General features: G+C 39.4%; 2 protein-coding genes across 3 annotated transcripts in view; one reads left to right on the forward strand and one right to left on the reverse strand.

The window, feature by feature from the left end:
- Positions 1 to 670: 670 nt before the first annotated feature.
- CHCHD7 (coiled-coil-helix-coiled-coil-helix domain containing 7) lies at positions 671 to 5,379 on the reverse strand. The gene is made up of 4 exons (XM_063393798.1): positions 5,138 to 5,379; positions 2,322 to 2,399; positions 1,659 to 1,757; positions 671 to 905 (listed from the first exon to the last, which is right to left on the reverse strand). The coding sequence occupies exons 2-4, from the start codon at positions 2,373 to 2,375 to the stop codon at positions 804 to 806; spliced, it is 255 nt and encodes an 84-aa protein (XP_063249868.1). The 5' UTR covers positions 2,376 to 2,399; positions 5,138 to 5,379; the 3' UTR covers positions 671 to 803.
- An 86-nt stretch (positions 5,380 to 5,465) lies between these two features.
- Positions 5,466 to 24,342, forward strand: part of PLAG1 (PLAG1 zinc finger) — a 58,823-nt gene continuing 39,946 nt past the window's right edge. For both annotated transcript variants that reach the window (XM_063393810.1, XM_063393820.1), the window contains exon 1: positions 5,466 to 5,687. The gene's annotated coding sequence lies outside the window, so the exon portion shown is untranslated. The remainder of the gene's footprint in view (positions 5,688 to 24,342) is intronic.

Below are 24,342 nucleotides of genomic sequence, written 5' to 3' on the forward strand. Positions count from 1 at the left end.
CCCAGGTTTCAGCTGTCCAGAGTCTTAGATAGTCTATAGTTAAACCTGCCATGTCACTCAGAGGATCTGTTTACATGTCTGCAAGTCCCCCCTGCCTGCCACCAAAGTATCCATTTACTATCCACAGAAATTACCATTCAACTCAGACCTGAGGAGTTCAGTTTTATCTTCACCAGTCTCTGTAACCTCCTAACTCACAAAGCTTGCAGATCTGATTTACTGCAAGCTTCTGCTGGCACTGACAAGTGCAGTGGCAAAACTAATGACAAGCTTGCTGGATTTGGGATTTTAGTTCATGAACAGTCTTATTTAAACTGGGGACACAGAACACAACACGTGAAATTAGTGACAAAAATCACACATGGTAAACCCATGCTATTGAGCAGAATAGCTGAGTGCAAGAAATATGTTGCATGTACCAGCTTCTCAACCTGCTCCAGTTTCAGAACTTAGAACCACACTGCAATGCTCACCAACCCCATCTTTTCAAACAGATTTTCTGCAAGTCTCATGAACTTTATATTTAGCATTTCACAGCAAGGTAGTTTCTACTTCCAAAAGTTTCTACGCAAGTTGTGTTATACCCATATCTTCCAATAAAAAAAGGCCAGGTTTCTATGACAGGAAGTATGAATAAACCCAGGAAGTTCCATCCTAGAAAGCTCACACATTTCAAAATTTAAGATCTTTTTTTTTTAATCCAAGATATGGCAACTGTAAAATCCAGTTGATAAAATGGTAACTTGCTGCTTCTACATCTTCATATGTACAGTGACAACAGTCAATCAAATTTAGGTTTCTAGTCAGTAGGGCTTCCCCATTGATTCCAAGATTTTCTTTCTTTCTTCTGCTGAGGGCATCTCTGGTTTCACACCATTTCTCTTTCTTTGCATCATAATTCCATGCTGAAAGTAGAACAAAGTGACCATGAGAACAGATTTCACAGAATGTCTGCTCCTGAGCTCTGAATGAACAAGATGCTTTAATAGAAAAATGCTTTATATATATCCAGACCCAGGTACTCCAGGCCTGATTAGCTAATAACTAAATGTACTAGTAGTTAGTTCAAGATACCTGATAGTCTACCTTGCTGCTTCAGAATACAGTGCAATCAGTATTCCCATTACTCTATGCCAAATTAATGTACAATTGTCTGTAAACAGGTGTTTTTGTAATTCTCACAATTCTTTAAAGGCTAAAACCTCTTTACTACAATGGTATAAAAGGAAAGGAAGCAGCAGATAACAGTTCCTCATGATACTTCTCTATCACCAAATAAACATTATATTAGGTTAAAGTAAACACAATCCAAGCCAGTGGGAAACCAGATAATCTTAACTTGACTCAGAACTTTGTCACTGCATTTGTTTAAAAGAGAAATTCTTACTAAAATACGTGACTCAAGTTCAGAGGAAAACATCAGGTACTGCAAGAACACTGACTCACAATCCAAGAGAGTAAATTCAGAACAATCAAGTCAAGTACTTTGATGTGCAAGTGCTTAAGTCTTCCAGCAATGCATACTGAGACTACCTGGGCTGGTAAGTTACCATAAAAACATCATTAGCCAAGACTGAAGGGTTCAGAAAGCAGCATGTCAGAAGTAATGTACATAAAGCAAAGTAGGGAGTAAAATTTATAAAGTTTACTGTGCTCACCCAGAATTTTCTGCAGTTTTTGTACTTCAAAAAATAATCGCTACACAGATCCTTGTTATAGTTGTTGTCATCCATACATTTTGTAGTGGCATCTGTTTCCTTTAATAGGGGAAAATATACTTCAGAGCTGAGGGAAGTTACTGTACTCTGTTTAAATATTTTAACAAGTCCCAGAATATCTATGAAGATAGGAGTGAGCTCTTCAGATGAAAGAACGCTATTAAAAAGAGTAAAGGAACACCTATTACAAAGGATCATCAGTACTTCCAAGCAGTGATTTCATTTGGAGATAACAGAATAGTACTCTTCATATAGTAAGTACAGCATCCAGAGAATAGTTGTTTACAACGATGCTTGGTACAACTCACAGAAGACTTTTAAAAAAATAACCAAGCTTGTCTAACTAGAATTTCAGGCTCTGGTTTTAGAGACAGAAAATTTAAGAGACTGCTATCAGTTGTATTACTCCTATTTATGGGGAATTACTTGTTATTTCATGCTTATTATAATGGATGATTTTGAGCCCTTCCCATCTTCAGACTCTTAAGAAACTTTTAATGCAAAGTGCTAAAACGCAAGTGTCCTTCCACAAAACAGCCCTCTAGAAAGTGCATTATTTAACATTGAAATGTACAGACAGAAATCTCAATTTGATCATCTTACCGCTACACATGGATTTATATCCTGATCTCTAAGCTTTCTTGCATGCCTGGACATTCTAGACAGACACTCGTACCTTGGCTAGAAAGGGAAAATAAACAGGTTAAGTATCTACCTTTAACAGTAACTCAGGATTAAGTCTGAATTTCAGGATGTTATAAAGGCCTTCTAGTAACATACAGTTTGGTTATCTTAAAAAAAACCAAACAAACAAAACCCCAACTGCTTTTGCCAAGTGTTATTTCAAAAGCAGTAACCACAAGACAGCACTGGCAAGTTTAGCCCATCACCAAGACTGCTCAGTCACTGATGAATTCGTGCAGAGAATGGAGCCACTGCAGCAGCCCTCACACCAGCCTGTGTATCATGGAGGAAGTGACCATGTGTAGGAGAAACAGCTCCATAGAAGCTGTTCACAGCCAACACACTGTAGACACTTCAATTAATAGCGTGTGGGAGGAATGTAGAAGTAAACTTTTCCAGATTTGTTCCTACTCCTTCGCTGGATCACATCTGCATCTTCACTGAGCTTCCCCAGGTACAAGTGCCCAACTATCTCCTGTGTTGCTGTATCAAATATTTAACAGAAAAAGAACTGATTTCACCCCAAGGTGGGACCAGACCCACTTACACTGTGTGTGACAGCTTGAATCACATTTTTTACCATTTAGTAGTTTGACACTGACTCTAGGAACTGTAAGCTTGAGAGGCAGAGTTCAGTGCCAAGAATCTACACGGATCCAAGATGATGACATCAAGATGAACAGCAGACCCTCTTTCCCTTTACAGCTTCCTATACATTGCCTCTGGCACACATATGGCGATACAGGTATGTGTTCCAAACAAATACTAAATCTAACAAAAAATAAATTAATGTTGACCAGATGACTGCTTGAATCAATGCAATCAGAAACACAGGACAGAGGGAGCAAATTAAAGTTCTGCTAATGAAGGACACAGGCTAATCTTGTCGTTTTTTTACTTTCTCAAATCAATCTCAAATTGATTCTAATTCTTAACTAAGACCTGTTTCTGAGCGCATAAGGGAATGATAAGTGCAAGTCTGCAGTAAAAAACCCGTATTGCTTGATACCAGATTCAAAAAAAAATAAATACTGCTCTTTGTAGCTCATAGAAAGCCACATTTTAGATGGGGTTTCTTCTTTGGGTAAGAGTAAACTATTCCCAGGAAACAAGCCTTAAATTTTACAAGCTGTGCATGTATACTTCCCTGGTGCTTAGAGTACCCTTTGTTTTCCATATGGTCATCTTCTGCAAATGGGCCTTTTAATTAACAGCATGGGGGGCGGGGAAATGCTTTCACTTTCCTTTGAGAACTATCCAGTGTTTAAGTTAACTTCACAAGCTAGACAAGTGTTCTTTTTTTGGTGGGTGGAAGTGCACTTTTGATCAAGCACTTCCAGCTCAAACGGAAACACAAGCAGGTACATTAGCATCATCAGACTTCAAGAAAGGAAGAGGGAAGGGAGAAATAAGAAGCAAAAGCAGCATTCCACAATGCCTCCCCTAACTCACGACAACAGATACAAGATTTTTAGACGTTTGCATGTGTCTGTGTTATAACTCTGCATTTCATTGATATTACCACCTAAGCAGACATGCCTGAAGGTGAACAGTGTTAGTCTGATCTCAGACTTACTCTCTGAAAGAATACTTGGGAGTCATAGAGTGTGCCATCATAATGGCTGTTCCTTATACAAATTGCACTTGACGCTTTCAGCTTGATTACACTACCAGAGTCTGCAACCGTGCCGGTTCTAAGGAACAGTGGCCACAATACATTAAACACCTACTTAACGAATATGCAGTTCATGTTCTAATAAAGATGCACACCTCAGAACAGGCAAATGCTTAAACATTCTTAGTACTACCCAAAAGGTCTGATAGCTCCTGCGCTTCTTCCTCTCTCTCCCCCTTTCCGAAGTACTTCAGACTTGAGACATTATCAGCGGGAAGGGCAGGCGGGTCACGCCGAAATGCTGCTATGTGACTGAATGAGCACTTGGGCAGGAAGCGAGCTTCCCCCTCCTCCCAGCTTTTCCACATGTACGGGCTTCCCTTCCTGCTTTCAGAGCACAGGTCAGAGCCCAACCACAGCCGAAGGCTTGTCTATGCCACAGTTCTTAATTATGCTTTAACACATTAACAGTTGTAAACTGTACCACAGAGAGCCAGGGCTGTTGCTGGCACTCTTTAACCCTAGGGCTTTTTCAGTTCATAAACGATCAGGGCACTTTTCTACAGGCTGCCGCCCACTGAAAAGCGTTTGGTCTGCTTTAGATGCACACATATAGATACAAATTCGCCAATTCTGCCGCAATATAGACCAGCTCATTAAGACTTTGAACCCTGGGGCCAAGGCCGTACTAGAAACCCTATGGCTTTTGGGGCCGACACGGCGGCGGAGGCAGGAGGAGGCAGCCGGCGGGCCCTGACGCTCGGCACCGCGGAGCTGCCGCCTCGCCCGGCTCAGCTTCCCGGCGAGGGCCGGGGGCCGCCCAGGTGCGGAGGCGAGGTCGGCGCTCCCCGCCCGGTCCCTGCCTTCCGCCGGCGGCGGAGCGGCCGCCGGGCCCGGCGACCCCTTCCCCCGCTCCGGGTCGTTCCCCGCGGCCGCTCCCGCCGCCTCCCCTCGGCACCACCTGCCGCCAGGGAGCGGTGCCCGGGCCGCGCCGCCGCCGGGCCCGAGCGGGGCTGCCCCGGCCCGCGGGCGGCGAAGGTCGAGCGAGACTTCCCTCCGCCGGCCCGGGAAAGGGAAGCGGCGGGCGGGCTCAGCGCGGGTCGCCGGCGGCGGCACTCACCTCCGTCCCCGGCCGTGTCCGCGGGAGCCCGGGGCGGGAGGGGGGCAGCCCGTCTCCAATTCGAAAGACGTCAGCGGCTCGGGCAGCGCGCTTAAGTACGGGCGCAGCCTACCCCGCTCACGGCCCCGCGGCTCCCCCCGGCCCCGCGCCGCCGCCGCCCACGCCCCGGCGGCTCTGAGTGGCACGGCCGGGCCGCCAATGGCGGCGGCGCCGCGCCCGCCCCGGCCGTGAGCGGCGCCTCCTTCCACCAACGGGGCGGGCGGCGCGGTCCGCAGGCGCCGGCGGCGGGGCGCGGCCGCGGCCCTGACTGACTGGGGGAGGCGTCCAACCCGCGGTGCGTGTGGGCGGCGGGCGGTGTGGGCGCGGCGTGTGCGGCAGGCTGGGCTGCACCGCAGCGCATACACTACAATGGCTGCTGGAAAGACGGGAAAGCAAACAATTTCCAGGCCCGCCGCGTCCAGCCCGAAATATGGGGAAAAAATTACAGAAAAATCGGAGAACACTGTAAAGGGTGGAAACGGGGCGCAGAGGGGATGCTGAGGCTCCCGCGGTGAGTCTGCTGCGGGTTTGGGGGGCAGGCGCCGGGGTTTAGCAGGGAAATATCAGGGTTATTTAAATTATGAAGGGGGAGGAGGAGAAGGAGGGGGGAGAGGAGAGAGGAGCAGCGAGCAGTGAGGAAAAGTTTGTGTTAACCATCCCTGCCTTCCATCCCTCTCCCCCCATCTCCCGCAGCCCCCCGCCGCCCCGCGTCGGACCCCCCCGGGGGGAAAAACAGGGGAGGGGAGGCGAGGCGAGCGGTGCCCCCCCCCACCCCCCTTCCCCTCCCTCGGAGGGAGAAAGAGATGATTTTCAGAAAAACCTCTCTCAGGAGTTTCCTCCACTCCTCCCCTCCCTCCCCGCGGCGCTCTGTTGGTTCGCGAGGAGCGGGCGAGGCGGCGGGGCTGCCCGGGGGACGGCAGGAGGGCGCGGGGTGCCCGCCGCCGACCCCCGCGGCGGGCCGGGCCCGCAGCCGCGGGGCAGGGGCAGGGGCAGGAGCGGCGCGGCCGCCCCCTCCCCTCCTCGCCTCTCCGGAGCCTGTGCTGTGAATGCAGTGACAGCGGCGAGAGCGGCGAGAGAGGGAGCGGAAGACATTAGAGACCGCGGTGCCGAAAAATGAGGGAAAAAATTAATATAAATTCGCCCACCGCCTCAAACCGGACAAATTTCGCACAGAAATTTCCCCCGTGGACCCGGCTACCCGTGGGGTGTCCCCCGGACCTGACGGCCGCGTCTTTGGGGGGATCCGGAGTGACTTTGGGGAACTCGACCCCCCTTTCCCGTCGTTTTTTGGACAAAAGTTTTTTTTTTCGTAATAAAGAAACGAATTTGCCTGCTCCCCCCCTCCGAGTAGCCCAGGAGCTTTTCCCTTCCCCATCGGTGTGTGTTTAGAGAAAAGTGTGAACCCAAGTAAGTGCTGAGTCGTGTTGCATTGGGGAGGGGGGTTTGCTAACTGAAAGCAGGAGAGATCCGGAGAGAGAGAGAGAGAGAGCAGGGACAGCTTGTTGTCAGTATCATAAACAACCAAAATGGAGGGAGAACTGAGGCATATAACAAAATAAAAATCAGAAAAAAATGCCAAAAAATACCTAAAAATCGGGGCTGCTCCCCCTTTTCTTCCTCAAGGTAACAGAATAAAACCCGTGTCTTCCCGAGACCGTTTTAAGGTTTCAGGGAGCAAGGAGTTAATATTTATTATTTTTTTTTGTTGATGAATTCTTTGGAAAGGCGAAAGCCTCTTATAACTCGCCACCGACAATGAGAAAACGTGAAAATCCCTTTCAGGACAGAGAGGTAGGGGGAGATGATGGTGCAGAAAGTGTATAACTTGGGGGTAATGTGAAGTGATCCTAGATAAGATAAATGCTGTATGTGGTGCTTTATAGCTTCCTTTTTTAAATGCTTTTTGGTGTGTTTGTGTGTGTTTGGGGGATTTGGGGAGATGGGGGCTCCTTTCTTTTCCTCTGTCTTTTTTCTTTCTCCCTTTTTTTTTTTTTTTTTTTTTTTTTTTTTTTTTTTTTTTTTTTTTTTTCGGACCGGAATGTAATGCTTTTGTAGTGTCACTTTCCTGATCTAATTAGGATGTGTGAGGCAAAGAGTAAACCTTTCCGGTTTATAAAGTGCATTTTCGTTGCCTTTGAATTTCCAGTTTTCTTGGTGGCTCACTCCTCTATTTAAACTGGATTCTTCAGAGTGGTGTGGGGTTGAGCTGGTGCTCCATAGGGAGAGCAGAGAGGGCTCAGGGGCAGGGCACCTCTTCTGCGAGGGTTTGCTGATTTCCCTGGCACGTTCAGTTCACCTGTTTTGTCTCCCACAAAGAGTGTATTCTGCAGTCTCCTCGTTGTATTTATGTGAAATAATGATGCCTCGTCTCGCCTCACATTGAAGTTAATGCGAAAGTGCTGCTGATGTTGGTTCCACGTGGGATCAGGGACATAGCAGGGCATTTTAAAGAGACAGCTTCTCTTTTCCTAGGGTTATCATCACCTCTGCAGCACCTCTGCCTCTAGCAGAGGGGTGGCTCGTTGTTGGTTTTTTTAATGGAAAGGTATCAAATCGGCCCTGGTCTGATAAATTAAGGGAGAATAACAGGGGGAAACGTGCAGAATCGTTGGTTTCAAAGCAATTCTTTTGTGTGTAGCAGGTCTTCAGGGGAGTTTTCTTGGTGTGTTAATTAAAATGCTGTGTTTTGGAGAGTGTCTTTTGGAAAGTATGTTGCAGAAATGAAATAGTCTCAGGTTGTCTAATATTAAGATCTGGTGCTATTCTGCCAGCTGTGAATTTTGTGGGAGGAGATGAATTCCCTGTGTGAAGGGCAATTTCACAGACATTTTGTGAAAGTTGTGAAGTGTGTTATTTTTACTTTGAATACATTCAGTTTTGTTGGGAACACGTGAGTTTGTTCAAAAGTTTATTCTATACCTAAATCTCCTAAACCATCCCCAAAGGTTTTGAAAATAGTGAAAAATAACCGTAGGTTTTGATTGGCCAAAGTAGGGGTTCTTTACAAGTACACTCTACCTGTGTAGTTATAACATCACTTGGAAGAATTGCCTCTGGCTTTATTTAAAGAAAGAAAAGTCATCCTAACTGGGATCTAGTGTCATGTATATGTGTGCATGTGGGTATGCATGCATGCTTTTAGCATGGATTCTGGCTGATACTGGTTTTTTTCTTATTTTTTAACTTGTAAGTGTTTAACTGTGATCATGCGAAATGCTCTGCTTGTCACTGTTATCTCCTATGTATTTTGATTTTATTTTTGAATATCCTGTTTAAAATATTAGCATCACCTCTTAACGTGGCAATTTGATACCTTTATGAGGAGTTGCAGTGTTTCCTTTACACTTGCTTTGTTTTTTGGGGTCTGTATATTTAGTTCTAGATTGAAAATTGAATGCAGGTATATGCTTCTTGAGAGGGAAGATGGGGTACTGAACTTGGAGGGAGAATATTGCAGCACGTGTTTTCTGTGGATTTGTGGAAGTTGAGTATGAGTTGTGATAGCCCTCTGTGTTGAATGACATGTGCTTGCAGATGATCTGTACCCTTTCTGCAAGTGTGACCAAAAAAACTTGTTGCCTAGGATAGCCTTGTGGTTAAAGATTTGGGAAGAAGTCTTTAAGTTTTCCAGTGACTCACAGTTGTGAAAATTTAATCACATTAATTACTCTTAGGTTAGAAAAAAGGGTCATTAAGGAAGAAAGAGTAATCACTTTGTATAAAGGAGTGATATTGAACATTTTTCCAAACCTGCCTTTTATGGTTTAGGGATCTCTTTTATAGTTAGTAAGAATTCAGACTTAAAAGTTCCTTTTTGAATCTTTCTTAAACTGAACTATTATTTTTATTGACTGAAGTGACATTACCCTGGAATGCATAGAATTTTGATAAATTAATAGCAGTTCACCATGTGTTGGTAGTTTTAATGTACCAGGGTAGATAGACAGATGGTAGTAGATGTGCAGAACTAACTTAAATAAACTAGTTAATGGTATTGAGAACTCTTCAAATGCTGTGTCTGTGACCATCAGTATGAAGTGCTTAACATGTGTACTACATTTTTACCTAATTTGGAGCTTTTTAATCAATAATATTTTAATGCTGAAAATAGATATAGACACTGGTAATAACAGTGTGAAAAAAACAATCTTGCTGAGTAGCTTTCTTGACTTACAGCTCTGTGTTACAAAGTAAATTTGGTGTATCCAACCACAGTACAAAATTCAGGATTTAGGGTGCAGAAAGAGGAAAGGGTGTTCTTTCAGAATTTGATACTCTTCTACACTGGATTTAATTTTAAGGTATAATCCAGATGGAGATAATAATAGCAGAAAAAATGTTGTTTAGGATTATTTTTTCACAAACTTACTCTTTTGTGGAAAACAGAATTCTTTCTACAGTGATGAAGTGGTTTTTAAAATGAAAATACAAAGTAACTTTCAGAGCTTCCTTAGTTCTAAGAGTTAAGATAATCTTCTGTATTATGTATTGGTCTGATTCCATATATGATACAGTTTGATTTTTTTCAAGATTTTCTAAAATTAAAACACCTGAGGAAACAAATAGTGTGGGCTGTTGTTGGTAAAATTATCCTACTTTTTCTAGGTAAACTAGAGAGTTGTAAATGTATTAAAATCCTTCTCAGAGACTTACCAATCCTGTTCAATAATGTTTAAAAATTAATAAGTACAGTATTCTACAACAGTTCAAGCAAATACAGGAATCTAAAGTGATATGTTTAGCTCAAATGTGTCTCTTGGTGTGTGTGCTTTTAATTTAATAATTATCCTGAAAAATTAGTTTTCAATGTAGGACTTTTGAGATTTAAATTAAGAAACCTTTAAAAAGTTTGTGTAATTCTAAAAGGCACTCTGTACAAGTGCAGACACTTCTAATGGTTGTCCATCTCTGCAGCTGGTTAGTCAAAATGGTGCCCTAAAGTCTCCTTCTTTCAGGGTGTTGCATATGTTTTAAAATTAATGGGTTAAAGAGGGCACCACTCATGTTCTAAATAAATCACTATTTATAACTGTTCAAGGTTATTTGGTAAAATAGATGTTTTTGCTTCAGAGTCTAAACCATAAGTTTTTAAAATTTTCTGTCTATAACCTCTTATGTTGCTAAAACCAGTTTTTGTGAACAAATACTTTTTTGGAAGGGTTCTTGAACAAATTTATATGTTTACCAACCAGAAATATTCTGGAAAACATGAAATCTGTTCAAGTACTTAGACCATTCTTAAATCAGTATAGACTTAAAAGCAGCTAGCAGTGACCACCACTGAAGTGACAGAGAGCTTGCTTTCAAGGAGTTATTCCCCAAATATCTGCTGCTAGTGAGGATTTAGCTTGCAGAGCTTTTGAAAGAAATGTGCAGTATTTATCCACTGAACTGCTAAGCATCTTTAACTAATTACCAAATGTTTAGGTAGCCTTAAAAAACTATTTAAAAATAATTCAAATATTAGAACAAAGTAACATTTGTATTGATCAAATATAAAATGTTTAAATTTTTGAAGCATAGGGGTGGGGTTTTTTGCAGTTATCTGGGTATTTTGATAATAGACAACTGTGTATTTTTCCTCTAATCAAAAAAAACCCCACATCTAGAATTTAATTCAATTTATATTGATTTTTAAATTGTGTGATCTTGCAACTGGAATATAAAACATTGATTAACTCTCAATATAATCACTTACACAGATGCTTTTTATTTTTTTTAGTTGTCAAGTAATATAGTGAACATTTATCTGAAATTACATAGATTGCAGTTACTAATGCATTTTATATAAACACTTGTCCACCAAATATCAAACACAAAAGATCCTAACTGTATGCAAGTTCAGAAAACCTAATATTAAGCAGAACTGATCACCATTACTGCAGATTCAGTTTTATTTTTATTTAGTTTGTGTTGTTAAAGTGTTTTCTATCTTCATCTCTATCAGTGTTCACCTGTTACTGTCTCATCATAGGACAAATTGCAGAAATTAGTAGAACTAGAGGGAGTTTTTTGACTTTTGAAAAGATACAGCATTTTTAAGAGTAGTTGTGTGCTAACAGTTTTAAAGGATGGGGCCTTTTCATAGGATGCATTAAAATTTTTAGTATTTCAATGGACCCTGCATGTCTAGCAAACGGTTACTTTAGGATCATGGCATTAAAATTAACCACCATATATGTCAGGGGTTTGAGATGACTGTATAAGTATATACTTGACAGTGAAGAGTGGGAAAGGGTGTATAGTTATTCTCATGTTGAAGAAATAAATCAGTTTTCTATTATAGCCTTCCCTCTAGCCTTCTTCTCTCCCCTTCCTGGTTCATTGTCTGTCCAGAGTGTAGAGATACCTTGTCAAATATATTAAAATACATGGTCAGAGTAATGGGGTATTCTGTTCATGACCAACCCTGGTGGTTTTTATAGACTTAGGGGGGGGGGCACAAAGAAAATAAAATGTGGCCCAATGGGTATTTGTTTAGAGGAAAGGAAAGAAAGAGAGGAAAAAAAAAACAAAAACAAAAACAAAACTATAGGTCTGAACTATTATAAAACCAAAAAGCCAGATTAAAAAAACAAATGCAGACAAGTGTGGCTATAATGCATACAACAGTAACTCAAAACTCTGAAGTAAAATAGCTCAAATCAGATTTGAGAAAGTCAAGTGGGAGTCAGGAAAGTAAAACCTAAGAATTGCCATCAGATGCAATTAAGAAATAGCTATGTAAAGAAACTTGGAAAAATGCAAAAAGTGTCTGTTACAGTAAACTGAATTGCTATAATCTTCTTTTGCACCTAATGTGCTAAATTCCTCTCTCAAGGAAAATATCCCTAGAAATCAGATTAGAAAGTGTTTAAAGGGAATTATTTGTCAAAGTTGTTTTTTCACTTAAGTTAGGATAACTAGTATTAATCTCTTCCATATTGCTGTAATAATGCTTTATTTGATACAATTTAGCCATACAGATTGCATGCAGATTTACTAATATATTGTGCAGGTAATTTACCAGTAGCCTGACACTGTGTATCTCTAACCCTAAAAGCTTTTCTTTATGGTAGTGAATCACATCAGATCTGGCAATCTGCAAGTGTAAAGTATTTCTTATGAAATAAGATGTAGATTGCTTATTTTTCCTTATGCACATTTACCGTGAATTGCCAAATAACCAAAAAAGAAGGAAAATGTCAGAAAACTTAGCTTCCCTCTTCGTGTATTGAGTATGTTCTTGTGTCCTACGGGGTATCAGATTTGCTAGTGGATGAGTTTTCTAAAAACCCCTGCAAGTCATCTGATTCTGAATTAGTGAGATCTCACTATAGTACATGCTAGAACAGCAGAAAGACCCTGTTTGCAAATCAGATTTTACTGTCTCAAGTGCTTGTCACTTCTAATAAAACTGTTTACTGGGTGGTGTATGTATTTATCATGAATGTTACATTTATATGTGGGATAGATACAGATGCACACATTTTAAGGAGACATTTAGGGACAATATCATGTCTTTTGAATCTGATGTAGTATAGGAATATTTTTTTAAAAGAGATCTTTTTGAAGGAAAGGCAGAAAGAGAGATTCTGGCAGCTTGCTATTAAATTTCAATCAAGCCAGTATAGTTAGTAATAAAACATTTACAAGTTTGTAAATGTTAAGTTTCTTCAAACTCTTACTGTCACGTGTGGAATTTTCATTTATACTATTTTGCATTTGCTGCAGCTGCCAACATGCAAGGCTTAGTGATACTGCATTTATCACATGCAAGCATAGATAAAATATAAATATATAAAAGTACAAATTGCCTGCAGCTGTTCTTATGTTTTCATAAGATGATATACCACAAAGGTGTAAATTTATAGTGTTGGCTACCTGCTATCAGTTACTGGTGCTCTTCCCCTCACAAGTACTTTAAGAAGAGTATTAAACTAAGATAAAACAAATATAAAATAGTGTCAGAGTTTTGTGTTCTGTTTAAAAGCTGAACACAATATTGTTCAAGCTTATTTTGGTTACTGGAAGTTACTGTGGTCAATACATATATAATTTGTTTCACCTAGGACACCAGGAAACACCTGGCTTAGAGAAGCGCTTAGACATAAATGCCAATTATTTAAATCTTTAGGCTTTTTTTCATCTGTGATTTGAAGTTCTCTTTTATTCTTTTGAGTACCAGGATTGTGCTCAGACTAAACCACTCTTAATTATGCCCCAGCACAAACATATCGCTTATGGCTATATTTTAATCAGTTTCAGAAAAAGTAATAAAAATATTATTGCATCTGTCAAAGGATGGTGTTGCTACATGCTATTTTAAATGGTGTTTAAGTACAGTTATAAGCATGCCAGTACAATGAAATCAGCTCTATTCCTAAACAACAAAGTTACATTATTTTTTACTTAAAAAGTTAACCAAGAATCCTAATATGTTAATTATCCTAATTATTCAGGCTGGTTTTAGTATGTGTTGAAATTGCTTTAAAAAGTATATGTGAAATATTTATATCAAATTTGTTTAATTTCTCATTACTTGTAAAATGTAATGTTTTCCTAGTTATAATTTTAAAGGGTTTTTTTGTCTCAGCAGCTTGAGTGTATCCTTTTCTTTTGGATACACTCTTTTCTGAACCCAGCACTTCCTTAACTTGTTTAAAATTCTTTTGTTCTCTCAGAATCAATTTGTGTCCTTTAAGTTTAGCTATTGATAATTTTTGTACTACAAAAATTGTGCCAAGGAATACTGTGAAATTAAGTTGAGCTGGTGATGCTACAAGTAGAAAAATTAAGTGCAGGGTGGCACAAGAAACTTAATCATGATGGTATTTGGGTGAGGGGAATAGTCCCTTACTGGATGAATATTAAATTATTCTATGAGGAAAAGATGTCAGGTCTTGTAGCATTAGTCAAATATGTGCTATCACTGTTTCTCATAAGAAATACTCAAACACACTCCTAGTATCAATTGCTGTAGAACGCAAACAGAAATCTAGATTATACTTTCAGAAATGATAAACTGTGAAATAAGTTTCTTGGGGAAAAAAAGTTGTTTTAGAGGTCTCCCCTGTAGTATGCTATTTCACCTTTGAAAACTTGGGCACTTCACAATATTTGAGAACAAGTAAGTTAAGTCCATCTTGAAAAATACATTTTAGTTTCTAGTACAGTTTTTATCTATGCATCATGTAAAGCAAACTTCTTGCTCTTCATTATACTTAAATATTTGTAGTGAGAGGAAAGTGCATTTAAGCAGTTTTTAACTGCATTGATTGCTTGGCAATTTGATTGGAGTAGCAAGATACTTTAGTTTGGAGGGGCTGGATAGGTGTTATTATTTTCAGTTTTTCTGTAGTTTGGCTAATAAAACAACTGAACATAAAAAGAGACTGGATATTTCTTCAGTCCTCAAGTGAGATGACAGGTGTGGTCAAAAAGGCTCTAGTGACTTAAATCAGTGCCCCTCAGTCCTCTCAAAATGTTCAAATCATGTGAATTTGTGGTATCAGTCATGTTGCAACCTTGAAGCTGATAATATGTTCAGTTATCTTGAAATGAGCTCCATAATTCTTCATTAGCAGATTAAATTTCTTAAAGGTTTTGTCTGCATAAGAATTTGAGTGTGTGCTGCTTGTTCCATTTTTCATCAGGAACCAAGCAATAAAAAGTCTCTCAACTCTGAGCAAAGCCCCAAAGATTTAATAGATGCTCCAAATGTCCCCTATTCTTGTCATAGTTTTAGGTGTTAAACTGTAGTTGAAGGTCAAATAATCCCTTCTGCTAAGCATCCGAATTTCGTCATAAAGGAGGTAGTTTGGTATTTGGATGTAGTTCTAGCATGAAAGTTTCATGTAGGTAGCTTAACAAAAAAAGCTAAAAGGCAGGCAGAAATTAGCTGTCAGGTTGTAAGTGCTTTGTAACTGTCCTGTGAAGTATACTTAAATCCCATTTCTTTCTTTGGGATAGTAAGACCCATAGTTTGAAGAAGAAAGAGTTTAACAAATTTGTTGATTCTTCCTTCCCAAACATATATAAAATTTGCCACCATTTTGGCTGACAAGAGCCTCTGGAGAGGGGCTTTTTATAAGGGTATGTAGTGATAAGACAAGGACTAAAACTGACAAGGTAGCTTTGGATTTGACATTAGGAAGAAATTCTATACTGTGAGGATGGTGAGGCATCAGAACAGGTTGCCCAGAGAAGCTCTGGGTGTCCTGTCCCTGGAAGGGTTCCAGGCCAGGTTTAGTGGTGCTTTGAGTAACCTGGTCTAGTGAAAAGTGTCCCTGCCCATGGAACTGGATGATCTTTAAGGTACTTTCCAACTCAAACCATTTTGCAAGTCTATAGTATACCCAAACTTCTTGTAACTTAGGCCTTTGTGGGAAGGTTATGAGGTCTCCTGGACAAAGATAATATTGCCCTTGTGAATTGACTTATGAATTGTTACTTGGCAACTTTGTAGTTTTGTGATTTTGTGTTTGGGGGTACATCTGAGAGAGAATGTAGTCAAAATTACTTCACTCCCTGTGCATGGCAGAGTTTTGACCCAAAGAGCATGTGTTATGTCTTCTTGCTTTGAGTATTTTTAGACTGGTTGCATGGGGGTAAAAAAATTAATCCTTTTTTTAACCTCTACTTTTTGCATTTGTCACTTGTCTAGGAAGTTTGTTTCTTAATTTTTTTTAATATGTTGCAGTGGCTGGCAAAGTTACTGAATGATCTGAACTGTAGAATTTCCAAGTGGAAGAGGGAGATGTTTTTCCCATCTGATCTTGACCACATTATTTGAGAGTTTCCTTTTCTTTTCAACAGTGCTTTGCTAAAAATGAAAACAAATTAAATTGTACAAAGTTAGTAAAAATGCATGGCCCAGGTTCCTCTTGCAAAGCTTGTTAGAATCTAGTTGGATGCTAACAATTCCTTTCACTGTGGATCTTTGAGATATGAAGCTTCTATTTCATGCTTTCCAAACATCACCATTTCCATGTATCAGATTCTAGGTAGGTCATTAGTAACTGTATAGTAGTAACTGTATGGTCTGTAATGCCAACATAATAAACCCCTCTCAGAGTGAGAGATCTGTGTTAAAACTGAAGTGCTTCTCTGGGAGCAAGTGCTATTTCCTCATGAACTTTTTTTTTTTTTTTTTTTTTTTTTTTTTTTTTTTTTTTTTTTTTTTTTTTAATTGTAACATGCATTTGTGATTGTTTCAGGTGGCACTCATTGAAAGGGGTGGTCTTTCAGACTGGCAAGAAGCAAGCTGTTGAGGGTTTTTTCTAGTAAATTAAAACCAGTATTTTTGTAGTTTCATTCAGAAGCTGGTGGTCATTGAGGGTACATCATGGAACAGTAGAGTCATGTGTTTCTCGGCAGGGGATGCTGCTTAATGATGGGACTGCAGTGTCCTGAATGTGGAAGGAGCAGACCAGCAGTGAAGGATTCATTGCTTTCTAAAGTGTCAACAGGGAACTGCTTAATTCTGGCTTTTACAAATAAATTAATTACTTGGAATAAGATGCTTCCTTTACTTACTGGCATTTTAGTTTTTTCCTGTGGTATCAGAAATGGACACTTCAGAATGATTTTACAAGCCTATCAACTTGAAAGGGCAATTAATGTAACCACAAATGAAGTTAAAATGCTTGAAATATTTGAAATATTCAAATATTAATCTGTCTTGAAAGCAAAGAAAAATAACTACTGTACTAATCTGGTGATTTTTTTTTGTGAAGTAAATAATGCTTATGTGTCACAAGAGATTCATTTAGCTTGGGTCATTCAATAAGAGGATGTTGGTATATTAATTTACTTGTTAATATAAGACATAATGTACATAATTTAGAAGAATATAGTTTTTGATAATAAAACCATCATAACTCAATCAAAGAAAAAAATTACATTGTGTCTAGATGCATCCACAACCTAGATATGCCTAGATATTCAGAACCTTCCATGATGATTGCTGGAAGCTGCACAAACACAAAGCTCTTCTGCTACATTCAGATAGTGCATGATAAAGTGCTTTCCAAGGTTAGCGAATGCTGGTTTGGGGGGTTTGAATTCAGACTTAAAAACACAGAAAAGTGGTACTGTACTGACTCGGTAGCATAAAGTAGATTAGTCCAGTCGACTATAATATGTTGAAACTAGGTATTATAAAACCTGTAAGTGGGTGTTACATGGCTCTGGAGTTGACTTTCTAGAACTCTGGAAATTACCTAGGAAAAGAACTGTTTTGTTTTCTTTGAACTACAGTTTTCCACTGGTGAATTTGCCTTTAATTGAATTCTGCTCTGTGATTTTTTTCTTATTATTTGCACAAAATTGTGCACATGCTTTTTCCTCAAAAAAAAAAAATAGAAATAGTATTGTATTCCTGCTGTGATTATTATGCATAACATCTCTGACTCAGCAGATCAAAAGTTATGTTTACTGGAAAACAGAATTAACATTTTGTAATTTTTTTAAGAACACTTAAAAATAGCTGTGTCAAAAGAGATTATGTTTTTAACATGCTAATCCACTAAGCCATCATACATCACTCTGTAGGCAATGTTTTTATTCTAAGCAGCTACCTCTTACAAGAGCCCATCTGAGAGATTTCAGGATAGCCCAGAAATGTACCCATGAAGTTGAATTCTTAAAGGGGAGAAAAGTCCTCAATAGAATGCATAATACCTTCATTATCAAATTGCAGATTTTTTTTCCAAGAATTATCAGCATGTTTTGGCCTCCTCTGAAGAGTTCTGACTATTGGGGACAAATTGATGATTAAAACTGGCATATGCAAAATGTTTTTTGCAGTGGGAGGGGGTGGTAATTTCTAATTTTGATGGAGAATATTATGTTGTGATAATCAAATACCTGAATAGAATACTGTGCTGATTAGGATAAAGACAAAGGAGTATGAGAATTTCTGCCAGCTGGATTGGAGACTCTGAAATTCATCTGGATTAATTGTTGCAATTGCTAATCTTGCCCCATGTTCCTCTGCCACTTTGTTTTCTGAAGTTGTCTTTTCAATGTTTGTAGTTATGTACTGTTGCTGAGTAAAGAGTCACACAGACGTGGGAAACAGCAGTACTGACTTGGCAGAAAACTTTGTAAAGTACAAAAAATGCAACAGAAAAATAGAATTCTGTCTTATCTTTTGACTTCAGAAATCTTAAATGTTGCTTCTAAGAACAGTATGTGTGGTAATCTGATATCTGCCTATATGTTGACTGGCTCTGTGTACACCGATGACCAGAATTTTTTAGGTAATAAATACCAATAAAAGGAATTTGTATTTAGTTGAATTACTGTGCAAAATTTGCAGAAACAGCAGAGGAGTAACTGTTTTCATTTATTTTTTAAGTGCTCATTCAGAATGGTACAACATGAGTGAAAAGTTTAGTTAGTTGTTACTATGTGATACTCTATTCTGGCTAGTTATGGAAGTCTATTTAATGTTATCTGACAGATTAGAATATTTAACTTGAAAATGTGCTACTGCCTGACTGGCAAGTTGGGACTTTGCCTACTGTGATTTCCTGCTGGCAAGAAGTCTGTTTTAAGGCAAGCTTGGCCATACTTGAACCTAACAGAGTTAGCTAAGGTTTGACACGCTGCCTTTTCTTTAGGCCCACTGAAACATCTTTTGGAATTTGTGCCAGTGTGTTTTTGGAGTGTAGAATGTGCAATGTGTGTAGAATTACTGTAGAACGTAGAATTGTGTTTCACACAGTGTGAGACTCCTCAGGTTTGGTGGCATTAGCTTGTACCTTGAAGTGATTGTGTGGGGGTTTTGTTACTCTGGTAGTCAGTAAACACATATGGCCAGAGCACAATGCACTGTGGCTTTGATCACGTCCCTATATAACCAACTGCAAAGAACAGTGCTGCAATGAGACACAGGGAGAATATGGGAAAGAAGGTGTTACGTGAGGCAGAGGAAAATGAAACATCATCAGGCCTACGCTGGCGATGCAGCCGTAGTCCAAATAAGTGTCTCCTCATCGTGCTTTCCCCTAAGGCACTGCATCTAACAGCATGGGATAGCACTTCCTACATAACACCTAGGGATTAGATTAATGAACAAAGTATTTCCCACAAGGAGTTGTAGGTATTACTAGTCTGAGGTGCTGCATGGAAGCAACTATGCCAGTTTTTCTGTAAATTGTTTTTAAATAGACTGTTGAATATGGTGGTGTCTCAGTCACAGTTTAAAATACTGATAAGGAAGGAATTGTTGTAAAGTGTTTTGTTCTGAAGCTGTATACTGAATTGTCCTGGCAGACAGAGTTCTTCATTGTTCCAGGGCTGGATTTTCACTGAACTATTAGATGAAGTTACCTACTTTTGAACTGATTGCTGAAGTTAGCCCAACAGGCGTGAGAGCAGTAACGCTGAAAACTGGTACATAAATCACTTTGTAGAGCTGTGTTGTTAACTGCATTAGTAAAAAATATGATCTTTGACTCACCAATTTAAATATAAAAAACCTAAAAACAAACTCCTAGAGAATTTTTTATGTAGTTAGGATAGGGTATTACTCAATTTACATGTATGACCAGTGCAGAAACAGAGAATGTCTCTAAATTCAGCAAGTGGTGTGTGTTGCTCTAAAGGCAGCAAGTGACTCATGTGACTGTCTTAGCAGCTGGGCAGCAAGATTAGAGAGCTACTATGTACACATTCCCTTACTTAGGGGTCCAAACTATTGCTAAATGAAGTTGTATCACTGCCAGAAAGTGAATAACAGGCATAAGAAAATACAATAAATAAGTGTGTCATCAGGTTAGTGCAGTAGTTATTTCAGACAGTCGTTAAACTGAAGGAGAAAAAAAAACCCAAATGCAACTTTTCCAAATTTCATATTTAAAAGATGTTTGTTCTTTTTTCAGACTCAAACTTAATATGAGATTACATGTGAAGTGTCCCTTTCAATTTAGAGATTTGGAAAAGTCATCTTGAAATGACTGTTTCTGACACTGCAAGGAAAAAAAACCCAGAATGTTAGCGAGTGAAGAATCTTATTCCAAAGAACTCATTTATTTGTAAAAGTACTAAAAATATGCTTGTATCATGAAGTATTTTGATTTGAACTGAAATTGGCAAAGGGTGTACTTCTTGGTCACTTGCTAATTTGAAGACTTATTCATGATGTTATTCCTCATGTATTTCCTAATTGTAAGAATTTGTGAAGTTTGTTCCAAATTGTCTTTAAGTTTTCCTGGCATGCCAATGTGGATTAGTGGAATATGTATTCTTTTTATTTTTTCTTATGTTTCCCTAATCTAATTTGAGGGTTTTTTTGCTCAGATACTTGCTTTTCTTAAGAGAGTTGCTAAGCATTTTTGAATGCTTTGTTCTTTATACATACTGTGTTTACGGTTACACATTGGATTTCAACTATCATTTATGAATTTAAACTGAAAACTGTCACCCAGTCAAACTTATCTGCAGGATTAACTGTCGGGAGAACTCCTTTTAGTCTTGAGGTCCAAAGGACATACGCTTGACTGTTGCAATAGAGTAAATTGATACAGAAATCAAGAAGATGTAAATATGGAGCTCCTTAGTGCTATTTTTAGTGTCAACTTTCAGACCATAATTACGTTTTAAAGATGAGAATGTATTTACCAAAGAGGAGCTTTTATATTTAAAAAGCCAAATCAGGCAAGAAGTCGAGCTCATGATAAATTCTTTATAGTAAAAGAGGACCAGAAGAGTGTGTGTTCCTAGTTATCATCACTTTGACCCAGTGTCCTCAACAAGGTTAAAATGTTGGTTTGTTATTTTGCTTCAGGTTTTCTGGATTTCTGGTTTTTCTATTTTTCTGTCTAACAATGACATGGTTCTCATTTTGTTACTCTTTCCTGTTTATTCCAAGCTTCTGCAGCTTTCCTCAACAATAACTTTCAGTTATATCTCTAAGAGAAGATGGAGACAGCATAAAATAAGATTGCCCAGAGTAGTCAGGGCATCTGAAAACTACCTTCTCCAGGTGGACCGTTTAATACTTAATTTTAATACTTTGAAACACCTTCATCTGACCTTTTATTTTTGCACATTTAGATTTCTTCATAATCAAGTCTCTTATTGTTTAGCATTTTGAAATCTTTGATTTATAGGAAAACTTCAGTTTGGGTTTTGTTTTGATTCATTGTTTCTAAATGTTTCATTATTACTTTTTTAATGTACCGATTTTCCGTACCAGATTTCTTTTCTATTCTGCTTTCATTTTTCACTCCCAAATTACTCATCAGTTGCAAAAGAAAAATGTTTCTGCACTGCTTAGTCTGATGGTGGTCTGTGGCATAGGATCACTAGGAAACAGGAATGTTTGTGTATTGACAAGTAGTTTATAGATAAAGCACTAGCAGTTTGTGACCAAGGATGTACGTACTTGCAAAATATATCAATCCTCTGACTACTTGAATGCCTCAGTGGATACTTGCATGCTGTTCTTAACACATTCCTTGAGGTGAGCCATCTGAAATATCCATCTGCCAGCAGGGTTTCAGCTCCTGGGTCTTGCTGTCCTGTGTTGTGTGCCACAGCAGCTTCTCAGGCTGGGACTTGCTACCCCCAGGGAAGAACTCCGCCGTACTGCAGTTTTGTTGAGCTGTTATCCTTTCTTCTGCAGTGTGCTGTGTTTTGTGAGAGCACCTTTGCCCAGCTGGAAGAATTATATAAAATAAACAGCTGCCCTGAGAGGATTTTTGCCTGCACTTGGACTTGGCTTATTGTTTGTACCTTTCAGAATTACACCCAAAATTTCTTAGCCACAAGTTTGTGCTGCTTCACTGAACTAAAGAGAGAAGTATCTTCTAATGGATTCTAAGGAGGAAAATTCTTAATCTACCTCTAACCAAAAATACAATATTATTTTTAATAAATTGGTATTTAAATGTCCAAGGAGAAACAGCTGAACAAGATCAGACAAAAATATCTTGTATTTGTATGAGATTGCCTCTTTTAAGCAGCCATGCTTTAAGAAAGGAATACGAAAGATTCTTTCTTGATATAGTTCTCTTCCCCCTGCTCTGTCATGCCATTCCATTCTTAGGATCAGGAGTTATCCTGGTGTTTGCTTCTTAGGGCTGTTAGAAAATCATGGATATTTTGAAGGAAGTTGAGATGCTGTTTCTGATGCTATTTGTATCCTTCCGGTGAGAGTTTTGCAGTCTCAACTTGTGGTAGTGTGTGCCACCTGCCCAATACACTTTTCTTTGGCAGGAAGGTCTACAAATAAGAAGAAAAAAATAGGGAAGTTGGTAGATGTGGGTTTTTTGTCTTGCTTTTGGTTTATTGATGTTTGGTTGTTTTTTGGGGGGTTTGTTTGTTTTTGTTGGTGGTGGTGGTGGTGGTGGTGGTGGTTTTTTTTTTAAGCCCCAACCTGTGCTCTCTGACAGCATTTCTTAGGGCTAGAGTTGCAGTCTCACCTCTTTCCTTGCACTGGCAGGGGGGCTGGCAAGTTGTCTGGAAGCTGTAAGTTGATCAGAAGTGACTCTTCAGCTCTTCAGTTTCAGATGTGATCATGGTATTTGATTCTCTTAAGAGTTGACAAGCTTCCTGGTGAGGAGAGAGAATTTCAGTAGCTACCTTTGGAAAGAGAAAAATCCTGGTGCTGGTGTTGGAGACAGTAAGCCTTCTGGGGCAATCTGGAAAGTAAAGCATGGGAAGGTTTGGAGCCTAGATAACTGAAACACTCTTCCCCAGTAACTATAGATACTGTGGTCTTTCACAGGACGGCAGTGGACAGGAAGAATGTTTGTTTTCAAGCACCGGTGACCAGAGAAGAATAAATAGAACTAAAGGAGGCTTTAGGAGTTGTGTTGCTTTGTTAATGTCTTAAAAAAAATAGCATCCATTTTTAGGATTCAGTGTACTAGAGGCTGAAAAGGAAAGCACAGCAAGCATCTGTCTTTCCTCTGACAAGCTAACAGTGGTGCTTGAAAGAAGAGAACTGAGACATGTGGAAAGAGAAAAAAGCAGTTAGAGTACTTGCAGTTATATGTGTGCACACTGTTTATTTTTTGTGTGTTAATTGAACAACATGGCACAACGGTGTCTCACAAAGCCAAATTATGTTCCTCTCAGTCATCACCATGGGCACTCCTGTGCTGCCCTGTTTTTTCAGGCCATGGATCATTGAAGGCAAATACCCAGTGGGATGCTGGTTCTCAGAGCAGTATGTATCCCACAGATGGGAGTTCACAAGCCAGTTTTCTGGCTGGAAACTTATACATGGATCTTGACAATGGAACATATTTATACAGCGTTCTGGTATGCTCTCTAGCACATTTGATGTTTTGCTTCAGGCTCTGGATACTTTGAGAAAACCTGCCCTACAGCCACAATCCCTGCCCCTGTGAAATGCCGAGCTGCTTGTACATTGTTTCTGACTCCTGGGATGGAGAGACACCTCTTGCCCAACCTGCATCATGATACTTATACTGTAAAGCACCCTGATTCCAAAGGAGAAGAGCCTGCAGTGCATGCACAGGATAAGATGCAGTGAGAATAAAGTAAATTACTCTTGTGGTTAGTTTGCCTTTTTTTTTTCCTTTAGTTGTTTATTTAAGAATCAAATTTCTGTGGAATTTTTGGAAGAACCTGTTCTGAGATTACTAGGCAGAGTTTTTCAAAACCATTGTCTTCACAATCTGTTTAGAATGCAGCTTTCATTGCCTTTCACTTCAGCTTTAGGCACTAAGTATTTCTGCAAATCACTCCTTGTAGACACATGCCAAGGACTGGGAAAATTAATGACCTTCTCTGTAGCATTAAGTTTAAGTGACACAGAGATCTCTAGTAGAATCTGAGACCTCTAGGACAGCATTCAATAATCCTACTCAAAACATTGATTTCTGAGTTATTAATGGGATTGTGGAATAAATAATTAAGTGGAATAAGTAATTAAAAAACTGGCTGAATTTGGGTAGAGTTCACAGGAATGACAGCTATGACTACACCATCCCTGTCTAATTTCAAGTCTCTGTCTCAAAGGAAGGTGTTCAAAGGAAAAGGAAAAGTGGGAAAAGTGTGCCAGAACTTCTTGACACAGACAATTTTTTATTTCTCTTAACATTTATGTTTTTGAAATGCACTGTTTTGAATGAACAAAACAGGGAAGCAGACACTAATTTGTAAAATTTCAGCCCAAACAATGGCAGTTTGGCAAAGTTGTAGGT

Source organism: Prinia subflava, chromosome 1 (assembly GCF_021018805.1).
Source record: "Prinia subflava isolate CZ2003 ecotype Zambia chromosome 1, Cam_Psub_1.2, whole genome shotgun sequence".
NCBI classification, from domain to species: Eukaryota; Metazoa; Chordata; class Aves; order Passeriformes; family Cisticolidae; genus Prinia; species Prinia subflava.

What these genes read in the sequence shown, in the direction of transcription:
- CHCHD7 (XM_063393798.1), bottom strand. Translation starts at nt 2,375, where the DNA reads ATGTCCAGGCATGCAAGAAAGCTTAGAGATCAGGATATAAATCCATGT. An exon ending in ATATAAATCCATGTGTAGCG is followed by an intron (nt 1,758 to 2,321) that starts GTAAGATGATCA and finishes CCCCTATTAAAG; the next exon opens with GAAACAGATGCCACTACAAA. An exon ending in AAAACTGCAGAAAATTCTGG is followed by an intron (nt 906 to 1,658) that starts GTGAGCACAGTA and finishes TTCTACTTTCAG; the next exon opens with CATGGAATTATGATGCAAAG.